The 15,284-nt window shown below is 60.2% G+C and overlaps 1 protein-coding gene across 6 annotated transcripts in view; it reads right to left on the bottom strand.

Moving 5' to 3' along the window:
* The window catches only part of COL6A3 (collagen type VI alpha 3 chain), an 89,237-nt gene that overhangs the window by 40,724 nt on the left and 33,229 nt on the right, over positions 1-15,284 (bottom strand). For 4 of the 6 annotated variants that reach the window (XM_089328865.1, XM_089328867.1, XM_089328863.1 and 1 more), the window contains 7 exons: positions 14,069-14,668; positions 11,796-12,368; positions 9,814-10,422; positions 7,421-8,026; positions 4,292-4,906; positions 1,824-2,423; positions 664-1,001 (listed from right to left, as the gene is read on the bottom strand). In XM_089328865.1, the coding sequence (XP_089184991.1) occupies positions 664-1,001; positions 1,824-2,423; positions 4,292-4,906; positions 7,421-8,026; positions 9,814-10,422; positions 11,796-12,368; positions 14,069-14,668 (3,941 nt within the window). The remainder of the gene's footprint in view (positions 1-663; positions 1,002-1,823; positions 2,424-4,291; positions 4,907-7,420; positions 8,027-9,813; positions 10,423-11,795; positions 12,369-14,068; positions 14,669-15,284) is intronic. The other 2 variants (XM_089328868.1, XM_089328866.1) reach the window with 1 other exon arrangement.

Genomic DNA, 15,284 nt, shown 5'->3' with positions numbered 1-15,284 from the left:
CTGCATGTGTATATGTGTGTGTGCACCTGTGTGTGTGGGTGCACCTGCGTGTGTCCGTGTACACAATGAGAGCTGTGAGGAGGGAACACGGCTCATTCACTGGGCAAGTGTGTAATTAAACCTGAATTCAAGCCTAAGTACTGGTTCCAGGATTTTCCTTGCAGTGTAAGCAAAATGGGCCAAATGCACGAGATATTACATGGAATTTCAGTCAGTTAACACGGAGAGAGGGCTGGCTCTGTGGTGTGGTGGCCTAAGCCTCCGCCTGTGGCATTGGCATTCCACATGGGCTCCAGTCCTGGCTGCTCCACTTCCGATCTAGCTTCCTGCTGATGGCCTGGGAAAGCAGTAGGAGATGATCCAAGAACTTGGGCCCCTGCACCTGCATGGGAGACCTGGAAGAAGCTCCTGGCTCCTGGCCTCAGATCAGCCCAGCTCCGGCCATTGTGGCCATTTGGGGAGTGAACCAGTGGACGGAAGACTCTCTCTCTGTCTCTCCATCTCTGTATCTATAACTCTGCCTCTCAAATAAATAAATAACTCTTTAGGAAAAAGAAAACCCAGAGAAGATGGGCACTCGGCACGCGCACACAGGGAGTGTTCCCACAGGACCCCCGGGGACATCCGGCCGTCCCCGGCCGCTAGCACGTGCACCCCGCTCACCTTCACGCTGTCGGGCGAGGCCTGCTGGAACTTGTTCTGGTACAGCCGGAGCGTGTCGGCCGTGAGCACATACGGGTGCTGGCTGCGCATCCCACGGAACTTCTCGAACAGCTCTGGCCGGTACTCGTCAAAGTCGAAGGCCTCCACCGGGCCGGTGGGCGTGTTGGCCACCACGGACACCCGCACGGTGGGCGTCTGGCTGCCGCTGCAGCTGATCCTTTGCATCTGGCTGATCCTATTCAAGATGGTGTCCACCTTGGACTCGAGCCCCTTCTGGGCCACAAAGATGTTCTGGTCTCTGGAGCCGTCAAAGCCCAGAATCACCTCCAGGTTGCAGGCTGAAAGGAGAGACACCAGCGATGAGCCGAGGGCCTGCGACAGGTGCCACCCGGGCCAGGTGCTGGGACCTCGGCTCCAGGCAAGACGCCACCTTGGTCTGAGCTTTGAGGAGTGGCTGCTCCTGCCTCCCTCCCAGAGACAAGTGACAGTAGCTGCGAGAGTGGTTCTCTTGAGGATGCAGATTCTCTGATAGCCAGCAGCTGGTCTGGCAAGCCTCTGCTCAGGAACAGTAATCAATAAATCTGAGTTATTGGGGGAATTTCAGAGGGGGAGGAAGTAACTTTTTTTTTGACAGGCAGAGTGGACAGTGAGAGAGAGAGACAGAGAGAAAGGTCTTCCTTTGCCATTGGTTCACCCTCCAACGGCTGCCGCGGCCGGTGCGCTGCGGTCGGCGCACCGCACTGATCCGATGGCAGGAGCCAGGTGCTTCTCCTGGTCTCAAATGGGGTGCAGGGCCCAAGCACTTGGGCCATCCTCCACTGCACTCCCGGGCCACAGCAGGGAGCTGGCCTGGAAGAGGGGCAACCGGGACAGAATCCGGTGCCCCGACCGGGACTAGAACCTGGTGTGCCGGCGCCGCAAGGCGGAGGATTAGCCTAGTGAGCCACGGCGCCGGCCAGGAAGTAACATTATGGGTAATAAGGATCAGGAAGAACTTCCTGTGGTTGAGGCCAGGTGAGAGCCAGGACACCCCCCCCCCCCCGCCCTGGCAAATGTTTGAAGTAGTCAAATGCTTCAGGGATCCATGGACCAGCCCAGGGGCCCCAGAACTGGCCAACAAGGACCGCGCAGGACCGGAACGTGCACACGGAGGGGCCTACCTCTGGAGACGTCAGACCCGCCGGGGCACAGGGTCTCGTGCATGGCATCATGCAGGGTCTCCAGCACTTGCTCGCTGAGCTCCGACAGCTCCTGCACGTTGCCCACGCGGAAGGCGGTGGCGCTGTTGGACGCGATCTTCGCCACCTCCTCGGAGTCGATGTTCCTCACGCCCACGGCAAACACTTTGACGCCTTTCTGGGTGAGCGCCAGGCTCACGTCCTGGGCGTCCTCCACCGACTTGCCCCCGGTGATCACGAAGGCGATCTGAGGCACCCTCTGGTCCAGGCGGCTGCCGGCGTCGGGCACGAAGTGGTTCGTCCGCAGGTGCTCGATGCCCACCCTGGTGTTGGCGTGCCTGCCCCCCTTGTAGACCACCTTGTTGATGGCGTCGAGGATCTGCCTCTTGGTGGAAAAGTCCTTCAGGAAGAACTCGTCGGTGGGGTCGGAGTTGTACTGCACCAGCCCCACCTGGATGGAGTCGCCCTCTTCGTACACCGTGTCCACGATCTCCGCCACGAACCGCAGCACTTCCTGGAAGCTGTCCCTCCGGAAATTGATGGACCCGTCCAGCAGGAACACGATGTCCGCCTTCTTCTTCTCTGCGAGGGAGAGCGAGGGGAGCTTAGGTTTCCGCGCCCAGAACGCAAATACACGCGATGTAAGCAGAGGCTTGAAACACAACCGTCTTCACAGTTGATTCCCAGTGGAAACCCTCCCTCACCCCACCGCTCCCTGCTTCCTGACCTCGGTCCCCAGGGTGTGCGGGCAGCAAGAACGCAGAGGATGAATCACCTAGAGAAAAGGAGGCGCTTGCAAAGGGCAGCTCTGCCAAGCTCAAGGAATTCAGCTAGGGAGCTGCGTGTGACAGCCTGTGGCCCCAGGTGCTCTGGGAAGTGCCACTAGAGACATTCTAGGAAAATAAGAGGGGGAGGGGAGGGAGAGGTGAAGAGGGGATAGGAGGAGGAGAGAAATGGGGGAAGAGGAGGGGGGAAGAGGATGGAGAGGAGTAGGGGAAGAGGGGGAAGGAAGAGAAGAGGAGGGGGAGGAGGAAGGGGAAAGAGGAGGAGGGGAGGGGGAGGAGGGGGAGGAGAAGGAGAAGAGAAATGGGGGATGGGGGAGGGGAAAGAGGAGGGGGAGAGGAAGAGGAGGGGAGGAGTAGGGGCAAAGGTGGGGAGTGGGGGGAGTAGGAGGGGGAAGGGGAGGGGAAAAGGATGGGGGAGGAGGAGGAGAGAAATGGGGGACAGGGGGAGGAGGAAGGGGAAGAGGAGGAGGAAAGAAATGGGGGACAAGGTGGGAGGGGGAGGGGGAAGAGGAGGAGGAGAGAAATGGGGGAAGAGGAGGAAAGGAGGGGAAGAGGAGGAGAGGAGGGAGGGGGAGGAGGGGGAGGAGGCGGTGTCTGCAGGATTGGGGCAGCTCAGGGAGGGCTGAGCACGGTAGAGGCGGGGCCAGGAAGGGCTGGGAAAACACTGGAAACGCAAAGCCTTCGAAGGATTTTCCGAGAGCTTCTCTGTTGAAAAGCCGTGCCAAGGGAGGGTGGTTTCCGGATTATAGTTAGGCAGTTGAGACCAGCGTGGAGAGCAGGGGAAACCGGAGCCCTGTGGGAGGCGTGGGAGGTGCCACAGCCAGCCCTGGGGCAGCTGTGAGAGCGCGAGAGAGGACTGCAGCTGTCCCTGGAAAGCCAGCGCTCCTCGTCTGCTCTGAGTGTGCCAGTGGCAGTCACTGGGCAGAGGGGCAAGCAAAGGCGGGAGCTGAGGACCAGGAGCTGGGGGATGGGCTGTAGGCGGACAGCCTCTGCCCCCCCCCCCAGGAAGGGGCTTCCCAAAGGCCTCAATAGTCCAAGGAAGCAGCTGTGTCTGAACTATGGAGGCCCCCGACCACATCGCCCCAGGATCCGGCTGACTTCAAAGCTGGGCCAACTGGGCGTGGGCTGAATGACTTCAGAGACCCACCGTGCACCTGCCTAGGGCCTGCAGCTCTCCCGGGGAGTGACAGGAGACCCATGACCCTGCACCTGCCTAGGGGCCGCAGCTCTCCCGGGGAGTGACAGGAGACCCGTGACCCTGCACCTGCCTAGGGCCCACAGCTCTCCCGGGGAGTGACAGGAGACCCGTGACCCTGCACCTGCCTAGGGCCCGCAGCTCTCCCGGGGAGTGACAGGAGACCCGTGACCCTGCACCTGCCTAGGGCCCGCAGCTCTCCCGGGGAGTGACAGGAGATCCGTGACCCTGCACCTGCCTAGGGCCTGCAGCTCTCCCGGGGAGTGACAGGAGACCCGTGACCGTACACCTGTCTTTCTGGGATACCCTTCCCTCTGCAGCTTCAGCTGGTACTTTCCCTACCACTCTGCTTCTAATCGTCTGCAGGGACAGCCCGGAAAGAAGGAATTATCACCACGAATGTGAACACTCCTCTAATTCTATGCAAACCCCGGTGTCCCACTCTGCCGCCACGGTCACACGGCTCGTACCTGGCCGAGAAGGAGGAAGCACGTCCACGCCCGGCGGCACAGGGGTGGCCCCGGAGGGTCCGAAGGAGCTCATGACGCTATCCTCTATGCTGGGGAGGTCGGTGAACTCCCGCACGGTGAACACCAGCCTGGGGTCGTTGGCGATGCTCTGTACCTCCGCCCTGTCGACGTTTCGGTCTCCCACGCCCAAGCTCACGATCCCCGAGGAACGCAGCACCTGCGCAAACCTCGAGACGTCGTCCTGGGACCTTCCCCCAAGGAACAGCACCAGGTGCTGGGGCACCCCGTCCTCGATCCGGCTCCCAGCTGACTTCACAAAGAGATTTCTCGCCACAAACTCCAGGGCTTTGCCGGTGTTCAGCGGAGACCCCCCCTTGAACCTCAGGCGCCGGATGGCTTCGAGCACGGGGCCCTGAGACTTGTAGGTCTTCAGGTAGAACTCTGGGAAGACCTCGTTGCTGAACTGCACAACCCCGATCCTCACTTTACTGGGGCCGATGTGGAGTCTGCCCACGATCCTGCTGACAAAGTCTCGAATGTGTGCCAGGCCGTCGGGTCTGACGCTGTCAGAGCTGTCGATGAGAAACACGATGTCGGCCGCGTCGCTCTCAACAGCTTCGGACAAAAGAGACAAGAGGAGACAGGTTCAGTACGGCGCCGGCCTCGTCGGCTGTTGTCCCTGAACTGTGCCCTGTGCTGCAGGGTCATATCCTTAATCGTATCAAATTATCTCTTGATAAGCATGTGTGGTTTGTCTAATTGTGGGGACCGGCGCTGTGGCGCAGCAGGTTAAAGCCACTGCCAGCAGCACCAGCATCCCATATTGGCACTGGTTTGAGTCCCGGCTGCTTCACTTCTGATCCAGCTCTCTGCTATGGCCTGGGAAAGCTTTGGAAGATGGCCCAGGTCCTTGGGCCCCTGCACCCACATGGGAGACCAAGAAGAAGCCCCTGGCTCCTGGCTTTGGATCGGCTCAGCTCCAGCTGTTGCAACCAATTGGGCAGTGAACCAGCGGAATGGAAGACCTCTCTTTCTGGCTCTACCTCTCTCTGTAACTCTTTCAAATAAAAAAAAATCTTTAAAAAGAAAGAAATAAATTAGTTGTGAAAAATTCAGCCATTTTTATCACGGACACATTTTCTGGCTCCTTGGAACGTGTTCAGCACGCCCAAACTTTGCCTTTCCAGCTGATGCCATTTTTGTTTTGGCTTTGCTGTCCAGTTACCACCAACTTAAGGAATGGGAGCACCCTGAGCGCTCAGGTTGGATTCTACCATAACCCAGACGAGAGGGCAATCAGCGGGGACATCTTTGTTGGACAAGAAGAGAGACAGCGGAGGCCAGAAATCCTCACCCAGTGACGGCGCCAACATTCCCGATTCCACCGCAACAGAGCCGCAGCGGCGCCCAGCCTGCAGGGCTGCCACCCCCAGCACAGCGGGCACACAGCATGCACGGTGCGATGGACGACACTGTGCGGAGCCACACGCCCGCTCCCCGGGCCTCCCCTTGCTTCTTCCTGCTCCCGCGTCCCTAGCTCGTACACAGCAGGTGCATTTCATTTTGACCACATCCCTGCCTGGACGATCTGAAACCCAAAATGCTCCAACATCTGAAGCTTTGTGGTGCTCATCTGATGGCACACTGGAAAAATTCCACTCCACAGAACTTTTTTTCTTGGCCGGCGCCGCGGCTCAATAGGCTAATCCTCCACCTGCAGCGCCGGCACACCGGGTTCTAGTCCCGGTTGGGGCACCGGATTCTGTCCCGGTTGCCCCTCATCCAGGCCAGCTCTCTGCTGTGGCCCGGGAAGGCAGTGGAGGATGGCCCAAGTGCTTGGGCCCTGCACCCCATGGGAGACCAGGAGAAGCACCTGGCTCCTGGCTTCTGATCGGCACAGCATGCCGGGTAGCGGCCATTTGAGGGGTGAACCAACGGAAGGAAGACCTTTCTCTCTGTCTCTCTCTCTCACTAACTCTGCCTGTCAAAAAAACAAAAAAAACACCTGTTTCCTGCACAAATATAAGATGATCTTCGGTAGATGAGGAATGAAACACGAAAGAACCTCATGTTTAAATTCAGTCCCCTCCCCAAGATCTCTCATTATGTTTGTGAAAATATTACATCAAAAGTCTGTGGTCCTTCTGGCCCCAGGCATCTTGGGTAAGGGATAGACGACTGCTGAAGTGACTCAGAATTCTGGGAAGAGGACTCACTTCTCTCTGGGAGGACGCTAGCTGCTCTGCTGCCACTCCACGCGTCTCCACCTGCCTCTCCTGCGTGGACTCTGACAGCTGAGCGGGCCACATCCCCGAGCCACTCCCTCTGAGACAGACGGGGCAACCTCTGACCCTGGGGGGCCGGCCCCACCCCTCACAGCCCTGGGGTCTCTGCTGGGCACAGAGGACTTCACAGAACGTCAGCATCAGACAAGGCCACGCCGTGACCGCGCTGGAGCAAGACCGAAGCCAGCCACTCCAGAGTGACATCCCGCCACAGACAAAAGGAGAGCACACCACGAACCCAAAATGACCCACGCACCCCACCTACCCACACAGGGTAGGTAAGCGTTACAAGGGGCCAGTTCCAGGGGCTGGTGGTGTGGCATTGCGAGGTAAGCCACTTGTGACACCAGAGAGTGAGGGTGCATCCCAGCCACTCCACTTCCACTCCAGCTCCCTGCTAATGCAGACTGGGAGGCGGTGGAAGGTGGCCGAGGGCTTGGACCACTGCCTCCCACACAGGAGACACCATGGAGTTCCTGGCTCCTGGCCTCAGCCTGGCCCAGCCCTGGCCGTCGAGACCGTTTGTGGAGTGAACCAGTGGATGGAAGATCCCCCCTCCCTGTCTCTCCGTCTCCTCTCAGAACTACTTCTACTTGACAGTGTGCACATCTCCCCAAATTCCTCTGGCACAGCTCAAACCCTAGCAGAGTCCACCAACACCCCTCGGGCACTTTCCAGAGCCATGGACCCAACTCGGGGGTCTCAGTGGACCTGGGGGGGATGGGCATCGGTCAAGGGACACTGCCTTCATTCTCATTTAGCTTATGAATAGCATGGCTGCAGAGAGCGCCATTTCTATATCAAAAATCGCCGGGGAAAGCAAGCCCCAGGCTGGCAGTCGTACCTGGGGGCGGGTAGCTGGTGGCGGACAGAATCCGCTGGATCTGCTCGGCGGTCAGGGTCGTGATGGGCGTCAGCAGCTTCTGCTCCAGGCTGGGCAGCTCCCGGAAGGTGCTCACGGAGAACACGTACTCGGGGCTCAGCGAGATCTTGAGCAGCTCCTCACGCTCGGGGCTCCTGGCCACGACGAACGGGGCCACGCCGAACTGCTTGAGCTCGGCCGCGGAGTCGTCCACCTCGTCGTCCGGCTTCCCCGACGAGACGAGCACCAGGAACTGCGGCACGCCCTCCTCGATCCGGCTGCCCAGCGGCCTCTTGAAGATGTTCCTGGACACGTACTCCAGGGCCCCGCCGACGTTGAGCTGCCGCCCGCCCTTGGGCCGCAGCCGCCGCACGGCGCTCTGCACCTCGTCCTTGCTGGAGTGGGCATTCAGCAGAAACTCCACCTTGGGGTCCTCGCTGAACTGGATGACGGCCACGCGGGTGGTGTCAAAGCCCACGTCCAGGTACTCCACCAGCCTCTCGATGAGGGTGCGGATGTACTGAAACTCGGGGCCGGCGTTCTGCGACCCGTCGATGAGAAAGACCACGTCCCTCTTGCTGCCCGCACCTGTGAACCACACAGGACCACCAGGCTTCACCTACGTTGGCGTGAGCCACGCCCTCACCGCCCCCAGCAAGGGAGCCTAATGCCAACCACCAGAGACAGAGCACGGGCCGAGGACTGAGCCACGAATGGTGAGAGGGAGGAGGGAATCCAGCCGAGGGTGAGCACAGCGGACCGTGTCTCAGGACGACGGCGGGAACCCCACCCAGGCAGATGCCAAGATGGCGCCTGAGACGGGTCCCTGGGCTTGGCCTCACGGTGGGAGCTGGACTAGAGCACTCTGCGGAGCAGCAAGAAGGAAAGACAGATCGGGGTGACTCAGAGAGCAGAGGAGGAGTCTGGGTAAGACTTTGAAAGGACCTGGGTACCCGTGGAGGGGAAGTGGGCGCCCACAGAGAAAGCCAGGCATTGCCATGGTGAACGGGATCCTCCAGAGTGGGCAGTAGAGGATGCTGCCGGGAGAGAGCTGCAGAGGGCGCCACTGAGCAGATGAGAGGGACCAACAGGATGCCACGGGGCGGGGGGGCATGCCGCTGAGTGGGGCATAGGAGTGGGGGGGGCCTGGGAGGCAGAGACAGGCACCCCAGCAGCAGGTAGACTGAGACAGGACCCCCTTGCTGCAGAGGGAGCGGAGCGTCAAGTTCTCTGCCGTCCTTCCAGTGGGACGGAGCTCGGTGGAGGAAGGGGCAGCGTAGGGTGGGAAGCAGGAGAGGCCAAGGGCAGAAGGTCGGGCCTCTGCAGGGCGGGAGGGGGGCACCGGGAGCCACGCTGCTATTGGAGGAGCCGCACACCTCCCTGGCGGCCCCTCCTGCCACCCTGTTGGAGGGAGCTGAGCTGAAGACCCCAGGGCACTTCTATCATGGAGGAAGCAAATCCTCTCTCATCCTGCCTACCCCACTGATTCCCAAATTCATCCGATCGTGAACCTTCTAGAACATTCTATGGAAGCCACATTGGGTGTGCTGCTCTGTCCTGGGCACCAGCGAGGAGAAACTGACCCCTCTCAATTGCACCCAGTGAGCCAGACCCTCCCATCACTACCTAGAGGATACTGCCCCCTGCACCCAATTTTTTCTTTCACCTCCACCCCCTGGTCCCTCACCCCCTCCCCCTTCAAGCCACTAAAGAGAAAGGACATAAAGGACGTGGACCTCCCCAGCACTGACTGCCCCTTCCCGCACCGACGGCGTTCATAGAGCGGTGGCAGCCACATTGCCTCCTTCCCACTCAGAAGCAGGAGTCCCCACACTTCCTGGCTCATTGTAGGAGCCACAGAGGGGCAGGGGAGGAAGCAGCTACGGCCTGAGACCCGGGGGCCTCCCTGGCCGGGAGACCCTGCTGAGCACTGGGAACGTCGGAACGTGACCACGCCAGGCCGGCCCTGGAGACTCCGGTATTTCAGAGGCTGCCTCTGCTGACCACGTGCCTGCAGTCAGCTCCCTTCTGACCAGACCTGGCTGCTGGCTTACCCCAGGGGGGCTGCTCAGACTGGCGTGGAGTGGGCGTGGACCCGAGGGGCCGGACCCTCCCTTTGGATGTCCACACAGAAGCCGCTGTGCGGAATCAGGGGGTCTGGACCCCAAGCTAAGCATCCGACCCTCTTAGAGACTTCAACGTGGCCATTCTTTGCTCAAACCAAGGCCATTTCTGGCCACGAAGGCCAAAAGGCACCTGGCTCCTCATCTCTCACATGTCTCCATTTTCCCCTCTCCATAGCAGAGGAAGTGAGCCTGAAAACTCGGGGTAGCCCACAGCCCGCACAAGGACCCTGCCACAAAGCCCCTCCTTACCCGGGCTCGGGGGAGGCAGGAAGATCGGCTGCAGCCTGCTGAGCTCCTCCCGATTGAGCTGGGTCACCCGCTCCGAGATGACCTGCTGCACCGTCCCCAGCTCCCGGAAGGTGGGGATGGCCACGGCGAAGTCGGGGATGAAAGAGATGGTCTGCATCTCTGAGATGTCGGCGTTGCCGATGCCAATGCCGATGGGCACAGCCCCGCCCCTCTTCAGCACCACCGAGGGGCCCCGCACGTCGTCCCCAGACCTGTCGGCTGTCAGCACGATGAGCAGCTGCGGGACGCCCTCTGCCATCCTGCTGCCCGCCGAGCTGACCAGGATATTCCTCAGGACGAAGTCCAGGGCGGCCCCCGTGTTGGGGGTCGGCCCGCCCAGCGGGGCCAGTCTGCCGATGGCGCCGAGGACGCCCTGCCGGTCCATGTAGGAGTTGAGGTAGAACTCGGGCCTGGTGCGGTCGCTGTACTGCACCAGGGCCACGCGGACGCGGTCCGGGCCCACGTCCAGGCTCTCCACCACTCTCTGCACAAACTCCTTCAGCAGAGGGAAGCCGCTGCGGACGCCCTCGGAGCCGTCGATCAGGAACACCACGTCCTTCTCACCTGAGACTGGGAGGAGACAGCCCGGTGAGCCCACAGCACACAGCGGGCGACTTCCCACCCACGTGGGGGGCTCCCCCAGGAAGTCCAAGGCCAAATCTCGGAACCCGTGCACAGGGCTCTCAGGTGTGATTAGGTAAAGGACTCAGGGAATGAGGACATCATTCTGGATTGCCCAATGTCACCAAGTGTCAGAGAGAGAGAGAGAGAGAGAGAGAGAGAGAATACTCAGCTCCGAGGATGCAGGAATGGGCCAGGAGCCCACTGAGGCAGGCACTTCCGTGAGCTGGAAACGCACACAGCAGTAACTGCCCCGTGTGCGCAGGAGGCAGTGTTGTGGGACCTTCAGCTGGGACCCCACCTGGGACCCCACACCCCACTGCAGAGCACCTGAGTTCAAGCCCCAGCTCCACTCCCGACTCCAGCTCCCTGCCAATGCCCCTGGGAGGTGCTGCCCAGTGCTTGGGCCCCTGCACCCATGAGGGAGGCCCAGACGGAGCTCCTGGCTCCTGGCTTCAGCCTGGCCCAGCCCTGGCTGCTGTGCTCATCAGAACAAACCAGCAAAGGGAACATCTCTCCCCACCCACCCCCACCTCTCTCTCTCTCTCCTCTCTGCTTTCTCTCTCACTCTGCCTTTAAGCAATATACTAAAGAAAACCCGGATGTCGGGGAGAGCTCTGGGTCGGCGGGGCTGGCGTCAGAGACGGGAGGTTTCCAGCGCTCTGCTCCAGCCTCAAGCGGACCAATGGGGAAACAGACACACGACCCAGATGCCGGAGCTCCACCCAAGGCCCACAGTGACCGGGCTGGCGGCCAGTGTGGAGGCCCCAGAGGCCCCACTGGGGAAGTGAAATTACTCTTCCCGCTGCATTTTGTCACCGAGCGCCGAGTGGAGAAGCAGATTAGCAGCTGGGAATTTCGGCGGTGTGTATGACGGAGTTTGTCCACCTCCCCTAGTGCCTGTGATTCTTGATGGGCCCAGGGAAGGAATGATGGCACAGCGACACCCACCTAACGTAAGGGCACCAAAGGGAGGGGACGGTGGGGACTCTTAGCTCTGCTGGGACCACGTTCTGTGGCTTTCATTATGCATATGGTAAAAACACTGGGTTTCTTAAAAAAAAAAAAAAAGGTTTTCAACTACTGATATCTAAATCTTTCTAATGCATCTTACTACGAAATAGTCTACCGACCTAAAAATAATCCTGGTTCGCCCTAGAGCGCGGTCAGAAAGAGCAGAAACAGAACCCATACTGCAGCGCCCTGCAGAGGTTTGCTCCCCTATCCATGTCCCGCCCTCCCTGCAGCTCAGCCAGGCGTCTGTGGAGGAGCTGACGCCCGCGGCCTGTGCTCAGCGCCCGCTGGGGCGCGTCTGCCCGTACCTGGCGCTGGGGCCCCGTTCTGCACGGATTTGAGGAGGTTCACAATCTGAGGCTGCAGGTCCCCGATCTTGGGCAGCGACTCGGCGACCAGGATGAACGCAGGGGAGGGCACGATCTTCTCCAGCTCGCTGGGGTCTGCGTTCTTGGCTTGCAGGATGAAGGGCACGACGCTGCTCCTCTTCAGGTTGTCCGCCGGGCCGTCCACGCGGTCGGAGGACCGGCCGGCCACCAGCAGCACCAGGAACTGCAGCACGCCGTCCTCGACGCGGCTGCCCGCCGACTTCACGAACACATACCTCTGCGCGTAGTCCAGCGCGTAGCCCAGGTTCAGGGCTTTGCCCGTCTTGATCTTCATCCTCTTCACCAGGCTCAGGATGTCCGGCTTGTTCTGGTGCTCGTCGAAACGCGACTCCACCCTGACGTCATCGCTGTACTGAGCCACGGCCACCCGCGTCCCCTCCGGCTGCACGTCCAGCTCCTCAATGATCCTGTACAGGAAGTCGCGGACGGCAGGGAACTGGCCCACGAGATTGGCGGAGCCGTCCAAGAGGAACAGGATGTCTCGCTTGCTCTCTGCAAAGAAAGCGGATCGGGACGCGGTGAGGAAAGAGGGCCGACGGGCGCCACGCTGCCGTCAGCCCGGCACCGCCAGCACGCGACCATGCATCTGACGACCACTGTACCAGCAAGACGGAAAACCCCACACACGCGTCATGAGAACACCCTTCTTCTGCAAAGCCAGGCATACGTGTGAAACAACAGTAGCACCGGTCAGTCTACCGAGTCCAGCGTCACGCTTCCAGGACAGAGCCCCACTGGGGCTGTCCCCACACTGCGTGGCATCAGCCCTGGGGAACAGACAGCACTTTCCAGGTGCCGTAAGCAAAATGAGTTAAAATGTGGTCTTTAAGGAACTTTGGCTTCAAACATTGGCCCATGTTCCAGACAGACAGGCTGAGGAGGTCAGCCCTCCGAGTCGCTACTCGTCTGCTCTAAGTGGGTGTCTTTTCATTCAAGTTGAGGCTCAAAAGCGTGCCCACCGTGGCTCTGCCTGAGCTTTCCAGCCCATAGTAATCCAGCCCCAGCAAGCATGGATGCACAGTTCAAACGGTTCCAGAACCATTACAACTGCGTTTCCGTTTATTCGGTCTTGCCATCGTCTGTGTGACGTCAGCAAGCTGGCAGATCAAACGCATCCAAATGTCATCGCCGTAAGGATTTGAAATAAGGGGCCGGCGCTTTGGCGTAGCAGGTAACGCCACCTCCTGCAGTGCCGGCATCCCATATGGGCACCGGTTCGAGTCCCGGATGCTCCACTTTCCATCCAGGTCTCTGCTGTGGCCTGGGAAGTCAGTAGAAGATGGCCCAAACCTATGGGCCCCTGCACCCACGTGGGAGACCTGGAATAATTTCCAGGCTCCTGGCGTCAGATTGGCCCAGCTCTGGCCACTGCGACCATTTGGGGAGTGAACCAGCATAATGAAGGCCTCTCTCTCTCTCTCTCTCTTTCTGCCTCTGCCTCACAAATAAATAATAAATCTTTAAAAAAATTTTGAAATAAGAATTATCCAGCTGTCATCTGGAAGCCATTCTACCATTGCACCAAGACTCACAAATGATTTTCAAGATCCAGCTGATTTTGAACATAAAAATGTAGTAAACTGCCCACACCACACTCAGGTGCCCGGGACCGAGCCCCTGTGCTGCTCCCAACTCGAGCTTCCTGCCGATGCAGACCCTGGGAGGCAGCAGGTGAAGGTCAAGTGCTTGGGCTTCTGCACCCGTGTGGGAGAGCTGGATGGAGGGCCCCTGGCTTTCACTCGGCCTGGCCCTGGCTGCCACAGGCCTTTGGAGAGTGAACCAGCAAATGGCAGCTCACTCTCTTGCTCTCTCTGTCTCTCAAATGCCATGAAACTCAATAATAAAAGCTTGAACGTAATAAAGACAATAAGCACAGTTTTCTGACAGCCCATGGCCCCTCGAGCGTCGCCCCCTGTCCCTTGGTCCCCATCTGATTTCCTCCACTCCAGGACCTCATTAGGAAGAGCAGGTGAGAGGAGTCTGGATGGAGCGTGCGCTGGACTTCTAGACTGTTGTTCACAGACACCTTCGAACCAAGAACCTAAATTTGCTGGTACAGTGTCTCAAGCCCCCATTCCAAACGCACCGCCCGAAGTGAGCCCACTGTCTCCCCACGGCTCACAGCGCTCCTGAGCTCGGGCTGGCCGCGAACCCGCGAAAGAGGCGTCCCGGGCCGGTGGGTGGGCCGTTACCTGGCTGGGCGAGCGGAACCTCCTGCACGCCTCCGCTAACATAAGTGGTTAGGGGCTGAATCAGCTGCTGCGGCAAAGCTGGCAGGGAGCTGAAATCGTCCATGAGATACACCAGGCTGGGGTTAAAAGCAATCTGCTCAAGCTCAGCCTTATTGGCCCGGTTGGCCCCCACACAAAAGGTCAGGATGCCCGCGCGGGCCAGGGCATTGGCAGCTGGCAGGTAGGAGTCCTGAGCCGGCCCGGCCGTGAGCAGGAGCAGGAGCTGCGGCACGTGTTCCCGGATCCTGCTGCCGCCGGCTTCGGAGAAGTGGTTGGCATGGACATAGCTCAGGGCCGAGCCCGTGTTGAGGCCCGACCCGCCCTGGAGCTGCAGCTGCCGCAGGTGAGCCAGCAGCTCGGGCTTGGTCTGGTACGTGTCAAGCGAGAACTCCGTGACCGGAGAGTCGCTGAATTGCACTAAACCCACACGGATGTTGTCGCTTCCGACATCGAGGCTGTTAACTAGGCTCACGACAAAGTCCCGCACGTAAGGGAAATTGGTCTGTCCGACGTTGACCGAGCCGTCCAGAAGGAACATGATATCCCTTTTGTTTGCGTGAACTGCAGTGAAGCACAGAAAACAAGGTGAGACGCACACGCCCCGGGACGCTCTTCATGTGTGCACAGCCCCTGTGCACACATGCCGACACTCAGGACAGAGAGAGGTGCACGCACGCACCCCCGGGACGCTCTTCATGTGTGCACAGCCCCCGTGCACGCATGCCGACACTCAGGACAGAGAGAGGTGCACACACGCGCCCCCGGGGCGCTCCTCATGTGTGCACAGCCCCTGTGCACGCATGCCGACACTCAGGACAGAGAGAGGTGCACGCACGCGCCCCTGGGACGCTCCTCATGTGTGCACAGCCCCCGTGCACGCATGCCGACACTCAGGACAGAGAGAGGTGCACGCACGCGCCCCTGGGACGCTCCTCATGTGTGCACAGCCCCCGTGCACGCATGCCGACACTCAGGACAGAGAGAGGTGCACGCACGCACCCCTGGGGCGCTCCTCATGTGTGCACAGCCCCCTGCACACATGCCGACACTCAGGACAGAGAGAGGTGCACGCACGCGCCCCCGGGGCGCTCCTCATGTGTGCACAGCCCCTGTGCACACATGCCGACACTCAGGACAGAGAGAGGTGCACGCACGCGCCCCCAGGACGCTCCTCATG

The sequence above is a fragment of the Oryctolagus cuniculus genome, chromosome 3 (genome assembly GCF_051225735.1).
Source record: "Oryctolagus cuniculus isolate XC-2025 breed Fujian yellow rabbit chromosome 3, ASM5122573v1, whole genome shotgun sequence".
NCBI classification, from domain to species: domain Eukaryota; kingdom Metazoa; phylum Chordata; class Mammalia; order Lagomorpha; family Leporidae; genus Oryctolagus; species Oryctolagus cuniculus.
This window is presented reverse-complemented; position numbering and strand designations above follow the sequence as displayed.